Source organism: Martes martes (genome assembly GCF_963455335.1).
Source record: "Martes martes genome assembly, chromosome: 6".
Classification (NCBI taxonomy): Eukaryota; Metazoa; Chordata; class Mammalia; order Carnivora; family Mustelidae; genus Martes; species Martes martes.
The window spans coordinates 136,846,609-136,867,097 of NC_137893.1; the positions used below are offsets into that span (position 1 = coordinate 136,846,609).

Genomic DNA, 20,489 nt, shown 5'->3' on the forward strand with positions numbered 1-20,489 from the left:
AAAACTCTTGGGAGACTCAGTGTCCATTTCATTGCTACCACAAACTCCTATTTCTGTTCTCTCCTTTTATTAAGTTAAAGGTTCCTGAGTAATTGAAGAATCCAGTGTAGGGGCGCCTGGGTGGCTCAGTCGGTTAGGCATCTGCCTTCAGCTCAGGTCATGATCTCAGGGTCCTGGGATCAAGCCCTGCATCAGGCCCCCTGCTTGGGGGGGGGGGGAGTAAAGTGGGGCGGCGGGGGGGGGTGCAGAGGACAGGTGGAGGGGGGAGTCTGGTTGAGATTCTCTCTTCCTCTGCTCCATCCCCCTACTCTCTCTCAAATCAATAAATAAAATCTAAAAAAAAAAAAAAAAAGAAAGAAAGAAAAGAATCTAGTTTACCACCTTTTCTTAGTATTCAGATATCTATCACCGCCCCCCCAAGGGCCACAGCCTACTTTTCCAGTCTCACTCCCTTCCTTCCTTCAGGACCACTCACCACCCTAAGACAACTCATGCACCTTCCTGTCTCTCTGACTCTGTCTGCTCCCGGGATGCCTGTGCTCGCCTGCCCTCCCTCCTCTCCTGCGCTTCCACATCTCTGAACCTCGCATAGAGCTTAAACTCTGATATTCTACAACTACTTGTATATTCCTGAGTATTCTCTCAGGAATCAGGAAGGGTCTTAAGGGTAATAACTGTATGTTTGCATGTTTGTATCCCTTAATACCTAGTCTACTGAACTCAACTAAGAATGGCTCTATCCCACTAAAACATCAAATAATAACCACAAAAGCAACCGCATGATTCATGGTCATCGAACTTAAATATTAGGAGGTTATGCTAAATTTTGTAAAAGGATAAATTAAACATAGGCAGAGAAGTTAGAAAAAATCAGGCAACACAATGGTACTTTGTTATTGATATGTCAGACCAGGCCCCTTTATCAGTGAGTTAGAGCAGCAAAAGCAATGGAAATTTTCCATTTTAACTCTGACTGGCTTGAAATCAGTAATCAGATGCAGAAGAACTATACTGACAAAAATACATTTTCTTCCCTTTTTATATTAAAAACTTTAAAAAGTCCTTTTAAGTAATTACAAGCTTATGTATGTGATGTGTACTCTGAATATTTTATATTGCATTTATTTTTTTTAAAAGACTTTTTATTTATTTGACAGAGATCACAAATAGGCAGAGAGGCAGACCGAGAGAGAAAGAGAGCGAGCGAGCGAGAGAGAGAGAAGCAGGCTCCCCGCTGAGCAGAAGAGCCCGATGCGGGACTCGATCCCAGGACCCTGAGATCATGACCTGAGCCGAAGGCAGCGGCTTAACCCACCGAGCCACCCAGGCACCCCTGCATTTATTTTTTTAAAAAAATATTTTATTTATTTGACAGACAAAGATCACAAATCACAAGTAGGCAGAGAGGCCGGGGGCGGGGGGAGCAGGCCTCCTGCTGAGCAGAGAGCCCGATGCTGGGCTGGATCCCAGGACCCTGAGATCATGACCTGAGCGGAATGCAGAGGCTTAACCCCCTGAGCCACCCAGGTGCCCCTATATCGCATTTAAATGGCAGAAACTGAATGTCCCAGTCCCAACCTGCTCATTTCCCACGACAAAATGAATCGCATCTATGAGGAAGTAGGCAACCAAACTCAGAATGCATGTGCATAAGACACCAGCAGGCCTCCACAGGCACCTTCACAAGCAGCTCAGACTTGACCACTCTGCTCGCTCTAACAGCAGCATATGTCTCATTTAGTGATCAGTGGAAAAGATCGGTGGAATTTTATTGTGAGAAGCCATGTGGGAATGCTTGACAGCTGTGCAGGAGAGAGCCTCACAAATCTTTGTGAGGAGACCGTCCCAGAGGAAGAGCGGTTCCGTCTGGAATTTTTCTTTGGGCCATTTGTGTGAAATACGTATTATCTGCAGGGGAACCACTTACGTATGAAGAATGGGGCGGCACACTAAAATTATTTCATACTTAATGAGTACTTTTCTAACAAAACAAGTAGCCTCGAAGAAGAAAGAAATCTCCTCTGGTTGCAAACCCAGAGGTCACAGAGGCCAGGTACTAAAAGGCTTGAAAGAGTCTTCAAATGCTTACATTACCCTTTTATGTAATACGATAATACGGCAGTGATGGGGAACTTTAAGAAGTGCATTAACTTGCAAACGCCGTTATGGCACAAACGAGATCTGGGGAGCACATGAAAAGGTGTCTAAAGAGAGTTAATGTGCCTCCCGAAGGGCCTAATCCCAGAAAGGAACCTGAACAATAAAAATAACCCAGTTCCCAAAAACACTTGTGGCTGGGGCAGTCGCCTGGCTAGAGGCTCTCAAATTCCAGAAAGACAGCAAAACAACAATGTATCAGGTTAGGTCACAGCAAAAGAAAGATACAAACTGAGTCTATGGCTGTCACTCTCACAGCACTTTGTTATCTAAGAATTCACAGATTCTTCTGCTCCGGAAGAAGAGAACAGTCTTTTCAAAGTAGGTCACTTAAACGAAGCGAGAGCAGAAACTCCAGGGGCCCTTGACGTGTTAAACTTCAATACATGAACAGGGTTAGGCTACCCTCTAGTGGAAGTTCAAGAGAATTCAATACTTTCCACACATTTTACCAGTTTTATGACAACATGGACACTGGTTATTTCAGAAGAAGCACGTCTGTAGAAGCTGGTGGATAACATTCCATTTTTTTTTTCTCCTTATACATGATCTACCAACGTTCAGATTATGACACTGTTCACCTACCACATTTCATGCTGTGGCTTTGCATCCTACCCGGTTTTACAGGATAAGCTCAGTTACATAACATCCACCCAAACCCCTCTGCCAAAGAATAGTGGTTTTGTACATTGGCAAAGGCTGGAGAGACTCCCACTAGAACGTCAGCATCTGCAGGTACCGAGTCCTGTGCAGTGCTATAGTCCCCACGTCTACCCAGAGCCCACAGCACTCGGTACAGGTCTCACTAGGTACTAAGCACTGAGCTGAGTGCTCTCCTCACATCTGTCATCTCGTTCAACCCTCCAACCACCCTCTGAAGCAGGAACTCTCATCCTCTTTCTGCAAGGAAACAAGCTTGGAGTGCTCAAGAAGCCTGCACGGGGTCCCACATGAGGCTGTCGTATTGGGATCCAAACCCAGATATGAGAGAAGTTCACAGCCCTTATTCTCCAGTTCCCAGGGTATCATGTTTTTTTTAAACATCAAACTACCAGTAATTATCTATTACACAGGCTTATGTGAGATGAATGGATCACACTCCATTTGAAAAAAAAAAAAAAAATGAAGGGATTATCCAGTCTTACATCACAATTCCTGGGGATCAGGTAATCAGGAGTCGTGTTTATTAAGCTATAAGATAAGGCACACTTAAAAGCATCATCAAGGTTCAGACTGCTCACATCACATAAGTCCTTTACTCTGTAATAAGGGCAGACAGTCCACAGGTCAGAGCAAGACTGAAAAGGACATGTAGCCCGGAAGATGGTGGGACCCACTGGATACGGTATCAGATCTGACATGGAAAGAGCACAAAGTTCAAAGAAGTTAAGGGAACCCTGGGACTATATACAGGTCAGTTACTATTTCCTAGTTTTTAAAATTTTTTAAATAATTTGCTTGATTATTTAAGCCTTGTACTATTATGTCAAAGTATTCCGGTGATAAGAGAGATTCTGAAGCTGCCAAAAAATAAAAGAATCCAGCAATATATGAGCAAACATTTAAAACACTGGGTTTCAAAAAAAATAAATAAATAAAACAAAACACTGGGTTCCAATATCTAGGAATGGAACATACTCCTTAAAATGAACTCATAGGGCGCCTGCGTGGCTCAGTGGGTTAAGCCTCTGCCTTCAGCTCAGGTCATGATCTCAGGGTCCTGGGATCGAGCCCCATATCAGGCTCTCTGCTCTGCGGGGAGCCTGCTTCCCCCCACCTCTGCCTGCCTCTCTGCCTACTTGTGATCTGTGTCAAATAAATAAAATCTTCAAAAAAAAACCCTCATAAACTACATTAATGATATAGATATATGTTTATATAACCTACCCCCACCAAATTTGGCTTTAAAATATTTTCCTATTGTAAAGAATATCAGCGCCCGGTCCAAGGTGTTTAAGTTGTTATCTGAAAGTCTCAATTTCAAAATCAACAGATAGGAGGCCTTCAGACTTCCTGTTCTGTCTGTTCTACAGCTGGGTACGTTACTGTGACAGTACTGTATACAGCATAATGCAGACAGCGGTACACATTAATTACTAACTGTACATATCAGACAAAGAACAACAACACAGTGAAAACCACAGACAGCATGTATTTCAAATGCTAATGGCAATTCAGACTGGCAACAGATATGAAAACCACCTAGATCTGAGCTATTTTTAAGCAAACAGAATTAACTCTTCAAAATAAGCAAGCCTCATTTTATGGTGCTTCCCAGATACTGTGTTATTTACAAATTCAAAGTTTGTGACCACCCTGCATGGAGCATTTTTACTGGTGCCATTTTTCCAACAACATTTGCTCAGTGCATGTCTCTATGTCGCATTTTGGTAATTCTCGTGATATTTCAAACTTTATTATTACTGTGGTGATCTGTGATCAGTAATCTTTGATGTTGCCACTGTCACTGATCTGAGATGCCATGAACCACACCCATAAAAGACAGCAAACTTAACTGATAAGTATTGCGTGTGTTCTCTCTACCAAGGGGCCACTCCCCGCCCCCACCTTGGAGCCTCCCTTGTCCCTGAGACACAACAATCCTGAAATGAGGCCAATTAATAACCATACAATGGCCTTTAAGTATCTAAGTGAAAGGAAGAGTTACACATTTCTCACTTTAAATCAAAAGCTAGAAATGATTAAGCTCAGTGAAGAAGGCATGATGAAGCTGAGACAGGTTGAAAGCAAGGCCTTTTGCACCAAGCAGTTAGCAAAGGTGTGAATGCAAAGAGAAAGTTCTTGAAGGAAATGAAAAGTATTACTCTAACAAACCCATGAATGACAAGAAAGCAAAACAGTCGTACTGCCAACATGGAGAAAGTCTGAACGGTCTGGACAGAAGATCAAACCAGCCACAACATTCCTTTAAGCCAAAGTCTGATCCAGAGCCAGGCCCTGACTCTCTTCAGCTCTGTGGAGGCTGAGAGAGGTGAGGAGGCTGCAGAAGGAAAGTCTGAAGCTGGCAGAGGCTGGTTCAAGAGGTTTAAGGAAAGAAACCCTCTCCAAAACACCAAGTGCAAGGTGAAGCCGCAGGTGCCGAGGGAGAAGCTGCAGCAAGTTCTCCAGAAGGTAGAGCTGAGCTAATGCAGGTGGCTGCACCAAGCACAGGTTTTCCATGCAGGTGAAGCAGCCTTGTAGTGGATGAAGATGCCCCCCAGGACTGGAGAGGAGAAGCCAATGCCTGCCTTCAAAGCACAGGCTGACTCTCTTGTTAGGGGCCAACGCAGCTGCTGACCTGACATTGAAGCCAATGCTCACTCGCCATTCTGAAGACCCTAGGCTTTTTAACAACCTTGTGCTCTATAAATGGAACAACAAAGCCTGATGACAGCACATTTGTTTGCAACATGGTTGACTATTTCAAGCCCACTGTTGAGACCTACTGACCAGGAAAAAAGATTCCTTTCAAAATATGATGGCTCAATGACAACACACCAGGTCACCCAGGAGCTGGGGGAGATGGACAACAAGATATATGTTGTTCTCATGTTTGCGCTGCAGCCCGTAGATCAAGGAGTCATTTCGACTTCCAAGTCTTACTTATTAAGAAAGACATTTTGTAAGGCTGAAGTTGCCATAGACAGTGATTCCTCTGGTTTATCTGGGCAAAGCAAATTGGAAATCTTCCAGAAAGAACTCACCATTCTAGATGCCAGTAAGAACATTCATGATTCATGAGAAGAGGTCAAAATAGCAACATGAACAGGAGTTTGGAAGAAGCTGATTCCCATCTGCAAGGATGACTTGGAGGGGTTCAGGATGTCAGTGGCGGAAGTCACCACAGATGTGGTGGAAAGAGCTAGAGAACCAGAGTTAGACGTGGAGCCTGAAGATGGACTGAGCTGCTGCCGTCTCGTGATCAAACCTCATGGGGAGAGGCTCGTTATGGATGAGGAAAGAAAGTGGTTTCTTGAGATGGAAGCTTCTCTGGGTGATGATGCCGTGAAGACTGTTGGAACGACAATGAGCGATTAAAACTGTTACATAAATTTAGTTGATCGAGCAGCAGCAGGGTTGGAGAGGACTGGCTTCAACTCGGAAAGATGTTCTACTGTGGGTAAAATGGCTACCAAACAGCATCACAAGCCACGGGGAAATCATGAAAGTCAGAGTCAATCGATGAAGCCAACTTCATTACTGTGTTATTTTAAGAACTTCCACAGCCACCCCACCTTCAGCAACCAGCACCCTGGCCAGTCAGCGGCCAGCAGCACGGACGCAAGACCCTCCACCGGCAGGAAGAAGACGGCGACTCGCTGGAAGCTGAGGTGACAGCATTGTTCAGCAACGAAGTATTCCTTTTTAAATATTTATTTATTTATTTTATAGAGAGGAAGAGAGTGTGTGAGAGCACAAGCTGTAAGGGCAGAGAGAGAGGGAGAAAAAAAATGCCATGCAGACTCCATACTGAGCACAGAGCCCAACACAGGGCTCAATCCCAGGACCCTGAGATCACAATGTGAGCCGAAACCCGGAGTCAGACACCCAACTGACGGCGCCACCCAGGCACCCCAGCAACAAAGTACTTTTTAATTAAGGAACATACATTACTTTTTTAGGCATATACTAGTACACACTTAACAGACTACAATATAGCATAAACATAACTTTTATATGAGCTGAAAAACCAAAAAAAAAAAAAATAATCTGACTCACTTGATCGCAATACCTGCTTTACTGCAGTGATCTGGAACCAAGCCCCACAGTATCTGAGGCACGCCTGCATATTCTATTTTAAGAAAGACTTATATGTATAAACTGCATTTCCCAAGCAAAATTAACTAGGAGAATAATTAGAATTGTAGGGCACCTGGGTGGCTCAGTGGGTTAAAGCCTCTGCCTTCAGCTCAGGTCATGATCTCAGGGTCCTGGGATGGAGTCCTGCATCGGGCTCTCTGCTCAGCAGGGAGCCTGCTTCCTCCTCTCTCTCTGCCTCTCTGCCCACTCTATCTCTGTCAAATAAAAAAATTAAATTAAATTAAATTTTAAAAAAGAAAATGGTTCCACTAAATTGGATATTGAGTCTGCCACTTGACCACTCTTCAGGTCAGTAAATCAATAAACAAAGAAAAGCATCACTCTACTGGCTGGATGATTGATCCTGACTAAAAAGAGGTAATGAGGTTGCTTCTATTTAATGGGGTAAGGATGAGTATCTCTAGAATGCAGGAGATCCCCAGAGGTGCCACTTACCACTCCCTTATCCTCTGATTTAAGTCACTGGGAAGCTACAACCTAAAATGATCCACATCCCAGGCTCCTGGGTGGCTCAGTCGGTTAAGTGACTGCGTTCGGCTCAGGTCATGATCTCAGAGTCCTGGGATCAAGCTCCATATCGGGCTCTCTGCTCAGCAGGAAGCCTGCTTCCCCTTCTCTCTCTGCCTGCCTCTCTGCCTACTTGTGATCTCTGTCTGTCAAATAAATAAATAAAATCTTAAAAAAAAAAAAAGAGCATATAGTTGATGAGGCTGACAGTTGCCATCCTGTATCATCCCCCTCTAAGGACATCATCTCTGTCACGGGGATCCTGGAACCACAACTTATTAAGTGTGTCGCCCTGAGCACCTCACGGTCTCTCTGGGCCTTACTTTCCTTAGCTATAAAGTAGGACAGTAATAGCTACTTTGAAAAGGTTCATGTGAGGATTACAGATCAGGTTTGTAGAGCACCTCGTGGTCTCTGACTTATGACAGGTGCTATAAATGTTAGCTACTGTTCTCAGCTACACCATTCCCAATGCCATTCAGGTCCATTTTATCCACACACACAAAAAAACCATTTTACAACTAATTACTGGCTTTGTAAACCATTTTTGTTTTGCTTAAGAAGGGTAATATTGAACACCAGAAAGAGATGGTAGGGTATCTGTACCTTCTAACCTATAAAGACTGAATCAGGTTATTGGCCTGGGAAGTTTATTTCCTGCATAGATACTCCTACCTCTTATACTTCACTAAGATCTTAAGCTTGGTCAGAAAAGTGAGCCACAGTATTATCCCATTATGTGGTGCTATCAAACATAAAAGGGAATTTTTTGACTATAAACCCAAGAAATAGAGAATATCAGCAAAATTCATTCCAATGAAAACAAAACTTTTTTTTACTATAAACCCAAGAAATAAAGAATATCAGCAAAATTCATTCCAATGAAAACAAAACAAAACAATATGAACCTCCTCAGGTATAAAGTGAGCCAAACAGGCACCCTCATTTGCCTGGGTTTGTTTCATCCCTCAAGTGTTCAAGGAGAGGGGAAAAAAACAACTTTTCAAGACACAAAGCTCTAAGCAGACCTCATTTTTAAAGCAATTAACTTCCAGAGTACATTCTACAATCAGAACAAAGTCACTATAACCCCTTTTATTTTATATATTTGTACTTTTTTTTTTTTTTTTAAGTAGGCTCCACACCCAACGCAGGGCCCAATGCGGGGCTCAAACTCATGACCCTGAGATCAAGACCTGAGCTGAGATCAAGAGTCAGACACTTAACCCGAGCCACCCAGGCGCCCTGTATATTTATCCTTTTACACTGAGATATAATGTCACACACACACATACACGAGTCACTCTAAGAATCAAAAAATTGTAATTGTGCTTCCTGAGCTGAACAGAGGCAGAAAAGGTTAGTGATTTATTTTCGAAATAATTTCTGTACTTTAAAACTATTTCCTGTCCAACCAACCCTCTGTTAATCAGACATTGAAATTATAGTTATGAGTTACAGTTACAAGTTATAGTTAGAAGTCACTCTTTTCCAAAATATCATATGAACTAAGAATTTAATGTATTCTTAGAGGGCTTTGAATTTCTTCCCATTTCTGTATAATTATTCCCCTTCCTAAAAGTGATGGACATGATACAAACACGAAACTCACTCAGACTTGCTGTCATGGATTCCAAATCCGCTACTAAGCCGGGAAGCTGCTGGAGCTGCTCCTGTAACTGGACCAGGCTCGCCCTCTTCTTCTCCCAGTGCGCTGAGAGCATAACCACCTCGCTGTCCACCAGCTGCAACACAGTGGAGCACGGGCAAAGTCAAAGCAGATTTCAGGCACCAGGAAATGACAGCAGAATGAGGGTTACTCAGTGTTATCTTTAAAACCCCTCCACTGAGTGTCCACAACAGGACCCCCCAGAGAAAACTGGACTTGTTTTCTTTCTTAGAAAAGCACCAGCTTCACATTGAGTGCAGAAAACCTCAAATTACTGCTTGTCTCACTGCATCATAACCCAGAGAAGAGAAAGTCCAGAACTAACCTTAGAATTACTTCTAAATATACCCTGTTTTTAAGGAAACTATGTATTTGAAAATCCAAATCTAGAAAAAATAAATCAAAAACCCAACTCAAACAACTGAAAAGAAAACACAATAACCCAAACCACAATTATCGGATAATTATTTGCTTTACAAAAAGGCTTTTTCGAACAGAAAAGTTACTGAATCCACTTAGAATATATACGATTGAATTTATATTTAAACAGCAACACACTGCAAAAAGTAACATGAACAGTACTTGTATGTGAAGGAATTAAGGCAATTGACCGATTCCTGAAAAAAATGGGGGAAAGCACTGTTAACAGAGAAGGAATTCAGACGTAAAGCTCCCGATAGCACGGCTGTGACATAGTAGATGGGCCTGAAAGAACACTAACTTCTTTTACTGAAGACTATACAGAAAATGACAATCGGGAGTTTCTCCCAGACAATTTTGTTTTGGTCTTAACATGGTGGGAGGGAAAAGGCTTAGAATAAGATTTGGAAGGAGCAGGGAGAGGTCATCTTTTGAAAACACCACCAATGATGAGCCAGAATTGTGAAAGATAACCGCAGGAGTACGGTAAATACAAAGACTGCAAAATTCCTTATATAAAAGAAGGAAATGCATTTGAATTTTATCTGTAAGTCAGAGTTCACAATTCAGTTAAAAATAAATAAATAAGAAGGCAATTTACGCATCCCGAGATTAAGATTTCTCAAGTGAGAACATGAATACAACAAATTTTTTTGAAGACTTTTTTAAAAAAAAGATTTATTTGAGAGAGAGAGAGCACGTGCGCATGTGCACCTGTGCACACACAAGCTTGGGGAGGAAGGGCAGAGGGACAAGCAGACTCCCCGCTGAACGCAGAGCCCCATGCTGGACTTGATCCCAGGACCCGGAGATCATGACCTGAGCTGAAATCAAGAGTCAGATGCTTAACTTACTGAGTCACGCAGGAGCCCCTGAACACAAATTCTTACTATATCCCACTAAGGTAACAAATTACTTTAGAGAAATAAAAATATCAAAATCAAGTGCAAAGTTACTTGTACGTGGTGCTAGACTGCTTCAGTTTCTACATTTTAATATTCTAGAAATTCCAACCTGGCAACAAAAGAACTAAGCTCCAAAAGAGAGTTAAAAGCTGCCTGGTTTCCTTACTGTGTCCCCTGGCTCAAACACCTCCCCACTGCTTTCTGGCCCATACTGCAAAGAACACGTCATCTCTCCAGGACAAGCCTCCGCTGAGCTGGAGAGGTGACACCAAGCTTTACTCAGGTGGCACAGCTCATTACTTTCATATACTTAAAAATGCCTATCGCCAACCACTTTTATAAAGATGGCTAAGAGTAGTTTAAGAAATGCTGAGCGATGCTACCATATCTGGTTGTGTAGTGATAAGGAAACTAAGGCCTGACACGAGGATCTGCGTTCCTAAAATTCATCTGTACAACTTGTACTGACCGCTCCCTGTGTGCCGGGCACTGTTCAGGCTACGGAAATGTAACAGTGAACAAAACAAAACAAATCCTGCCCCCTGGGGGGCTTAAATCCTCGCAGCAGGTCTCCCAAATTCTCTTAGCTTCACTTTTTAAACTCTAAAAAAGAAAAAAAATAATTCCTGGATCACAGGGCTGATTTAAGGCTAAATATATTTTTCCTGGTACATGGTGTATTTTTTTTTTCATAAAGTCTGTGAAATCTTAACTACCCTGGTTAATTAGGTTACTTTGAAAAATCGAGAACAATTTTTTTATATTTACCACTTCTTACTGAAAGTGCAACATAAATATTAAAACAACTACAATCCAGTTCATGACTTCCGCAAAATTGAAAATTATATTCTCAATACAGGATAGAAGCAGCATATACAGAAAAAATGTAAGAATACACTAAAATGCCATTTTTATTTAAAAGAATGAGATACTGAATGGATTCTCAGAAATCATTATCAAAAGTTATGCAATAATACTAAAAACATTTCAAGCAATTTCTATGGGCCAAGTCCTATGCTAAGCAATTTACATATATTATCTCGTTTAGACCACACAGCACGTCTAGCACCTCCATTTTACAGATGAAGGCCCTCAGGTGTAATGAAGCTATGTCTCTCTCCCAAGGGCCTCCGTGGACTGAGATCAATCCCATGGAATTTGACACCCAAGTCCAGGCCCTCACTCAGTATTCCAGAGACTGTGCTACAGGGGTGTAGGAAAGGAAGAAGTGAGAAGCTAGCAGAAGAAAACATTCTAAAAAACCATACTTCAACTCTACTTAATGATAAATGATCACAAGAAGGCCAGTTTTTCCACCTCTAAATAAACAATTCCGAATAAAGCCAGATCAAACACCAGGAAATCAAACTCAAACAATTAAAGCAAACCCGCCGTGCTTCATTCCAAAATTCCTTCCGGTGGACACTGAAGCAGGAGCATGAAGACAAGAGGAGGAGAATACCAAACTCAACAGTGCAGTGTTTTGGGGTACACAATTTCATCTGGTTTCTAAACAACTTCATATGGTAAGCAAGGTAGGTAGTGTTACGCCATTTTATAGAGGGGGAAACTAACAACAGAGAAACCAAGTTAGGAGCCCAAGGTCAAACGGACTAGTGCAGAAAGTAGGATTTCCATCACCTGGTTCAGTGAACTTTCTGCTGCAGCCAGAGGAGAGCCACACTGGACCAGACAGTGAAGCATGTCTCATTTAACCAGCTTACACTTCAAACTGTTCAACCATGAACCTTAGGAGTTCAACATGAAGGCAAGCAAATCCTTCACAGTAATAGGAATTAGAAACAAATAATGCACTGGAAGTCTAGCTTTTAAAAACTGCCCTCAGAGTCTAACCCCTAACGTTATTATTAATTCTTCATTTATAATACTGCTAGGAAAAAATGTCAAAGAAGTTGTAAAAAAAAAAAAAAGTATAGAAAATGTCTAAAGTTACTATTGACTACAAATGTTTATTTTACAAGATACTGTCTGAATTTTAAGACTATATAGTAAGAAACAGCTTTAAAGGAAATGAGTATAAAATAACTTGTCAAAAAAGAATGACTGGTTCTTAAGTATATTTGCCCCCGCAGGCTGTTTGGCCTTTCACATGAGCACAATCTGACAAAATTAACTCATCATAGGTTTAACACTATGTATATCAAAGATACACATTTTAAAAACTTACATATGTCTCAACAATACATCAGAAGGCCCGTGGACTCTGAGAAACAAACTGAGGGTTTTGGAGGGTGGGGGAGCCTGGTGGTGGATATTATGGAGGGCACGTATTACATGGAGCACTGGGTGTGGTGCATAAACAATGAATTCTGGAACACTGAAAAGAAATTTTAAAAAATTTTTAAAAATTAAAAAAAAAACATCAGGCTTTAAAATTAATTTTCTTTTTTTTTTAAAAGATTCATTTGTGAGAATCTGGAAGAAATGGACGCATTCCTAATAACATATAAACTACCAAACCCGAAACAGAAAGAAATAGAAAACCTGAACAGACCCATAACCAGCAAAGAAATTGAAACAGTAATCAAAAATCTCCCAACAAACAAGAGCCCAGGGCCAGATGGCTTTCCAGGGGAATTCTACCAAACATTTGAAGAAGAAGAATACCTGTTTCAAAAAATAGAAATGGAAGGAAAACTTTCAACTCATTTTATGAGGCCAGCATTACCTTGATCCCAAAACCAGATAAAGATCCCACCAAAAAGACAACTACAGACCAATATCCCTACTGAACATGGATGCCAAAATTCTCACCAAAATGCTACCCAATAGGATCCAACAGTGCATTAAAAAGATTATTCACCACGACCAAGTGGGATTTATTCCTGGGCTGCAAGGTTGGTTCAACATCAGCAAATCAATGTGACACAATACATTAATAAAAGAAAGGATAAGAACCATATGATCCTCTCAACAGACACAGAAAAAGCATTTGACAAAGTACAGCATCCTTTCTTGATTAAAACAGTATAGGGATAGAGGGAACATACCTCAATACCATAAAAGCCACATATGAAAAGCCCATAGCAAATATCATGTTCAATGGGGAAAAACAAAGCTTTTCCCCCCTAAGGTCAGGAACATGACAGGGATTTCCACTATAACCACTGTTGTTCAACATAGTACTAGAAATCTTAGCCTCAGCAATCAGACAACAAAAAGAAATGAAAGGCATCCAAACTGGCAAAGAAGACATCAAACTCTCACTCTTCGCAGATGATATGATACTCTATGTGGAAAACCCAAAAGACTTCACCCAAAATTTCCAGAGCTCATAGAGGAAATCAGCAAAGTGGCAGAATATAAAATCAATGCACAGAAATCAGCTGCACTTCTAAACACTAACAATAAGAAAGAAGAGAAATTAAGGAATCGATTCCATTCACAATTGCACCAAAAATCACATGACACCTAGGCATAAACCTAACCAAAGAGGCAAAGGATCTGTACTCAGAAAACTATAAAGTACTCATGAAAGAAATTGAGGAAGATACAAAGAAATGGAAAAATGTTCCATGTTCATGGACTAGAAGAACAAATACTGTTAAAATGCCTATGCTACCTAGAGCAATCTATACATTCAGTGCAATCCCTATCAAAATACCATCAACATTTTTCATAGGGCTGCAACAAATATCCTAAAATTTGTATGGAACCAGAAAAGATCCTCAATAGCCAAAGGAATGTTGAAAAAGAAAACCAAAGCTGGTGGCATCACAATTCCAGACTTCTAGCTCAATTACAAAGGTGTAACCATCAAGACCGTATGGTATTGGCACAAAAACAGACACACAGATCAACGGAACAGAATAGAGAGCTCAGAAATGGACCCTCAACTCTATGGTCAACAAAGCTGGAAAAAAATGTCCAATGGAAAAAAGACAGTCTCTTCAATAAATGGTGTTGGGAAAATTGGGCAGCCACATGCAGAAAAATGAAACTGGACCATTTTCTTATACCACACACGAAAATAGACTCCAAATGGATGAAAGGCCTAAATGTGAGACAGGAATCCATCAAAACCCTAGAGATTTTGTGTGACTGTGAACTCGGCCTCAGTAATTTCTTGCTAGACACATTGCCAAAGGCAAGAAAAACAAAGGCAAAAATGAACTATTGGGACTTCATCAAGATGAAAAGCTTTTTGCACTGCGAAGGAAACAGTCAACAAAATCAAAAGACAACCTACAGAAGGGGAGCAGATACTTGGAAATGTCTTATCAGATAAAGGGCTAGTATCCAAAATCTATAAGAAACTTACCAAATCCATTACCCAAAGAACAAATAATCCAATCAAGAAATGGGCAGAGGACATGAACAGACATTTCTCCAAAGAAGACATACAAATGGCCAATAGACACATGAGAAAATGTTCAACATCACTGAGCATCAGGGAAATACAAATCAAAACCACAATGAGATACCACCTCACACCCGTCAGAATGGCTAAAATTAACAAGTCAGGAAACGACAGATGTTGGCAAGGATGCGGAGAAAAGGGAACCTGCTTACATTGTTGGTGGGAATGCAAGCTGATGCAGCCACTCAAGAAAACAGCATGGAGGTTCCTCAAAAAGTTAAAAATAGAGCTACCTTACTACCCAGCAATTGCACTACCAGGTATTTACACCAAAGATACAAATGTAGTGATCCAAAGGGACACCTGCACCCCAATGTTTATAGCAGCAACGTCCACAACAGCCAAACTATGGAAAGAGCTCAGATGTCCATCAAGAGATGAATGGATAAACATGCAGTATATATACATATACAGTGGAATATTACTCAGCCAGCAAAAAATAAATGAAATCTTGCCATTTGTAATGATGCGGATGGAACTAGAGGGTGTTATGCTAAGTGAAATAAGTCAATCAGAGAAAGACAATTATCATATGATCTCACTCATATGTGGAATTTAAGAAACAAAATAGAGGAGCATGGGGAAGGGAAGAAAAAATAAAACAAGAAGAAATCAGAGAGGGAGGAAAACCATAAGAGACTCTTTTTTTTTTTTTAAACCATAAGAGACTCTTAATCATAGGGAACAAACTGAGGGTTGCTGGAGGGGCCAGAGGTTGGGAGGATGGGGTAACTGGGTGACGGGTATTAAGGAGGGCACGTAATGTAATGAGCACTGGGCGTTATATATAAGTGATGAATCACTGAATTCTACCTCTGAAATTAACAATACTTGAATTCAAACTAAAAATTTTTTTTGTAAAAGATTTATACACACACGTGCAGGGGGGAGGGAGAGAGAGAGCAGGAGCCAGCAAGTGCATGCTATGGGTAGGGGTAGAGGGAGAGGGAAAGAGAGTCTTAACCAGATTCCATGCTGAGTGTGGAGCCCAACACAGGGCTTGATCTGAAGGGCAGCAACCCCAGGACCCTGAGATCACAACCTGATCTGACCAAGAGTCGGATACTTAACCGGCTATGCCATCCAGGCACCCCAAAATTTTCAGTTTTAAAGCTGAGTACATATGTATTTCTGGAAAGCAACAGAGGCACTTTTGATCAGAGCGGGGTCTCAAAACAAGTCTATGAATAAATTTAACATTACCAAATAGCCTAAATTCAACAATGTACCTTACAGGAAATTCTTTGTCCTATATATATTTTTTTAATTTTTAATTTTTTTCTCCTATGTATTTAATATAAAATACTACTATCAAAAGAATTATTTCTTAAAGCTCCCCTACAAGATACAGTCTTCACTGAGCACTGCGGGACTCCTCTATGCTGATTCACATAGACACAGTCGTTCACTAATTTTCACCACTGTATGATATTTGATTTTATGAATGATACTGTAATTTATTCTGTAGATAGACTGCGGGACTGTCTAAAGTTTCAAAAAACCTGCTCAAACATTCTGGTACAAATCTCCTAGTGCACGCGGTCAAGTTTCACCAATGACTTATGGATGCATCCGAGGTACTGGTCTCATCTCAGAGTGGCTCAGTGGGCCTTGGGGTCATCAGACCACCCCAGGCTAGCTACCTCTAACTTCAAGTAGCCTCATCTGCTTACTATGTAATAAAGACCATGGCAACATTATCAGAGGAAGTACGTGCCACACCAGTACTATTAGGGGAAAGCCTGAGATGAAAATGCTCTGGGGATCTCCCTCCAGGTGCAGAACTGCTATTGGAGAGGTACCTTCCAACGTCAACTCCTACCTAACGACAATGTCTGTTTTTTTTTTTTTTTAATTTTTTTAAAAATTTTATTTATTTATTTGATGGAGAGAGAACACAAGTGGGGGTGTGGTGCGGCAAAGGAAGAGGGAGAAGCAGACTCCTCACGGAGCAGGGAGCCCAGTGCAGGGCTGGATTCCAGGACCCCGGGATCATGCCCTGAGCTGAAGGCAGTCACTCGGTGACTGAACCCTCCAGACGCCCCTGCCGATGTCTGTTTTCTAATGCAATCCTAGCAATGGACTTACATTCCCCAGTTCTAGTTGCTCATCATGTTTCTTCCCAGGGAAGAAACCAAAACTGTCCTCTGCAAATAATGACCATCGGCACAGAGACTCAAGGCTTCAATTTCTGATAACTTAATGAGTATAAACCTGTGGTTTCAATATGTATTTCTTTGATTACTAATCACCTTGAAACACATCTTCGTGTTTATTGGCCACTCGTATTTTTTCTTCTGTAAAATGCCCGGTCCTATCTTTCGCTTCTTCTTTTTTTTTTTTTTTTTTTTAAAGATTTTATTTATTTATTTGACAGGCAGAGATCACAAGTAGGCAGAGAGGCTGGCAGAGAGAGAGAAGAAAGCAGGTTCCCCACTGAGCAGAGAGCCCAATGCAGGGCTTGATCCCAGGACCCTGGGATCATGACCTGAGCTGAAGGCAGAGACTTTAACCCACTGAGCCACCCAGGCACCCCTTGCTCACTTCTATATTGGGTTATTGCCCTCTTTTTATTGGTTTGTATATGCTGATCATATTTTTTGAACACTTGTGTCCTGTGTTTTATGAATTGCTTAACTTTTTCATGGTGTTGTTTAATGAGTAGAAGCCTTGATAAAGATTATTAGTATTTTTGATTGGTGCTTTTTATGCCTTCCTTAAGGAATCTTTCTCTACCTGGAGGTCTTTAAAAGTCTTCCACTGTTTCCCAAAAGAAATAATTTCCCTTTCACATTCAACTCTGATGGAGCCAAAATGTGAATAAAGGTCTTCATCTATTCTTATTCAACATTATACTGAAGGTTCTAACCAGTGTAAAAAAAAAAACAAAACCATGACGACATGGAAGTTATGCACATTAGGAAGGAAGAAACTAAACCTACCATCTACATAAAAGAATTCCCATACTCAAATACAAACTATTAGAAAAGAGGATTTCGGGGCTCCTGAGTGGCTCAGTCAGTTAAGTGGCTGCCTTTGGTTCAGGTCATGATCCCGGGCTCCTGGGACTGAGCCGCACATTGGGCTCCTTGCTCAGCTCGGAACCTGCTTCTCCCTCTCCCTCTGCGCTTCCCCCCAGCTCATGCGTGCGCTCTCTAATAAATAAATAAAATCTTTAAAAAAAAAGAAAAGAAAAGAAAAGAAAAGAGGATTCAGCAAGTTGGTTGAAATGCACTACAAGTCAAATACTGCAGGTTCGGGCAGATTTCAGGACAATGAAGTTCTCTTCTACAAAAACCTGCCAAATCATTTTACTCTAAAGAGGTGCTTAATTTTATTGAATTTCTACCTTTGATTGTATATTGTACAACTGGTCCATTGTATTTTCTGCATCATGTATTTTTCTCCTCTAATATGTTAACATGGTCAATTACATGTAAAAGACCTCTAAGGTCAGAGTGCTTGGGTGGCTCAGTCAGTTAAGTATCTGACTCCTGATCTGGGCTCAGGTCATGATCTCAGGGTCATGAGATTGAGCCCTGAGTCAGGCTCTATGCTGGGCATGGAGACTAAGATTCTCTCTGCCCCTCCCTGCTCCCCCCCTTTCTCTCTCACTTCAAAAAAAAGAAAAAGAAAAAAGAAAAAAAAAAAAGAAAAACACTCTAATGTCAACCTTTCAATCCTGGAATAAACCCGGTGTACAGTATTTTGCTTTTTATGCACTGCTGGCTTTGGTCTGCCAACACAACCACACAACCTTGCCAAAGGTCTCCCCGGTAGAATGCCTTCTGTCTATCATCCAATACTCACAGGACATACACATAAACAGTACAAAGTTCTAGCTAATATTTATCTAGGAAGACTGTATGTTAAGCTTGATACACATTTTAAAACAATGTACAAGAAGATTCTCAAATTGTATTTCAAATACCATCGTTAGCATATCATAATCACAGGACTGTACGAGAAGCACATCCATAAAGGAGATGCAGGCCTTACGTGCTGCTAGTGTTGAGGCGTCTCATTACCACACATAAGCAACTGTTTACAAACAGGCATGTGAAAGGTTTGGTAATCAGAAAACTGGGCCTTGAGCACTACACCCACATGTAGACATTTTGCTGGTTTTACATATATTTAGGCAAGTTGGTTGAGGGTCTGGGGTTGACACAGAACACGTTGTAACTTTTACAATTTAGAATATGGGAAACAGGATCCTAGCTAGAGTTTTTGCATAGAACATCTGATTTTCAGAAACTGAAGTTAGGTGAAAGATAATGACTTTGTTTATAATTTTTGTATCTATACTCATGAATGTGACTAGACTCGATGCCACTTTCTCATACTTCCCTTGTTGGCTTTCATTATGAGTTGGGCACAGTTTCCTCTTTTTTCATTTGCTGCAAAAGTTTGTCTAACACTGAAAAGGAAGATTCCCTGAAAGTTTAATAGGAATCTCCTACCTAATTATGCAGACAGACCTGATGCACTCTTAGCAGAAAAAAATTTTTAATCACTACACTAACATAATTTCTTTAGTGACCATAATATTATTTAGGATTTGAATTGCTTCTAGAACTGGTTTTGGTAAAAATTCCTAGGATTTCTGCCATTTCATCTAACTTTTCAGATTTGTCAGGACTGCTCATAAACTCTTAATCTCACTCTATGTGATAACTGGTTACATTCCCTTCAATTCTTAAAATTGTTTCTTGATCAGAGATTGATCTTAAAATTGTTTGTTTCTTGAACAGAGATTTACCTACTGTATTAGTCTTCTCTAAGAACTTTTCACTTTGGGGGCACCTAGCTGGCTCAATCAGTAGAGCATGTGACTTTTTTTTTTTTTTTTTTTTTTGACAGAGAGAAGCACAAGCACGGGGAGTAGCAGGCAGAGGGAGAGGGAGAAGCAGCTCCCTGCTGAGTAAAGAGCCTGACATGGGGCTCGATCCCAGTACCCTGGAATCATGACCTGAGCCAAAGGCAGTTGCTTAACCAACTGAGCCACCCAGGTGCTCCGAGCACGTGACTCTTGATCTTGGGGTGTGAGTTCAAACCCCTTGGTAGGTATAGAGACTACTTAAACATAAATAAATAAAACTTAAAAATAATTTTTCACTTTGTTTAGCTTCCACTGTATTTTTATTTTCTATTTCATTTACTTATTTTATCTTTATCATCTTTCATTTCTTCTTCGAAGTTTATTCTGTTCTCTTTCTAAATTCTTAAGTCAGATAAGCTCATTCAATAATTCATATGTAAACTGTAAATTTTTCAATACTTTTCCTTCTTTGAGCCATGCAGTCATAATATTTTTTAAAAGATTTTATTTATTTATTTGAGAGAGAGAGAGATAGAAAGCATGAGAGGGGAGGAGGTCAGAGGGAGCAGCAGACTCCCGGTGGGGCTGGGAGCCGGATGTGGGACTCCATCCTGGGACTCCGGGATCATGACCTGAGCCAAAGGCAGTTGCTTAACCAACTAAGTCACCCAGGTGCCCCATAATATTTTTTATTTCTAAACACATGGAATCTTCAAACTTGTTTTCCTGAACTGACTTTCAGCTTCATCTGCAGTGAGATCAGAGAATAGTCTGTAGGACTTTCCCTTATGTGAAACTCGCTGAGGA

General features: G+C 40.9%; 1 protein-coding gene across 2 annotated transcripts in view; it reads right to left on the reverse strand.

Annotated features, from left to right (window-relative positions):
* Nucleotides 1–20,489, reverse strand: part of DTNBP1 (dystrobrevin binding protein 1) — a 129,929-nt gene that overhangs the window by 84,017 nt on the left and 25,423 nt on the right. For both annotated transcript variants that reach the window (XM_080807295.1, XM_080807294.1), the window contains exon 5: nucleotides 9,098–9,230. In XM_080807295.1, coding sequence (XP_080663421.1) covers nucleotides 9,098–9,230 — 133 coding nt within the window. The remainder of the gene's footprint in view (nucleotides 1–9,097; nucleotides 9,231–20,489) is intronic.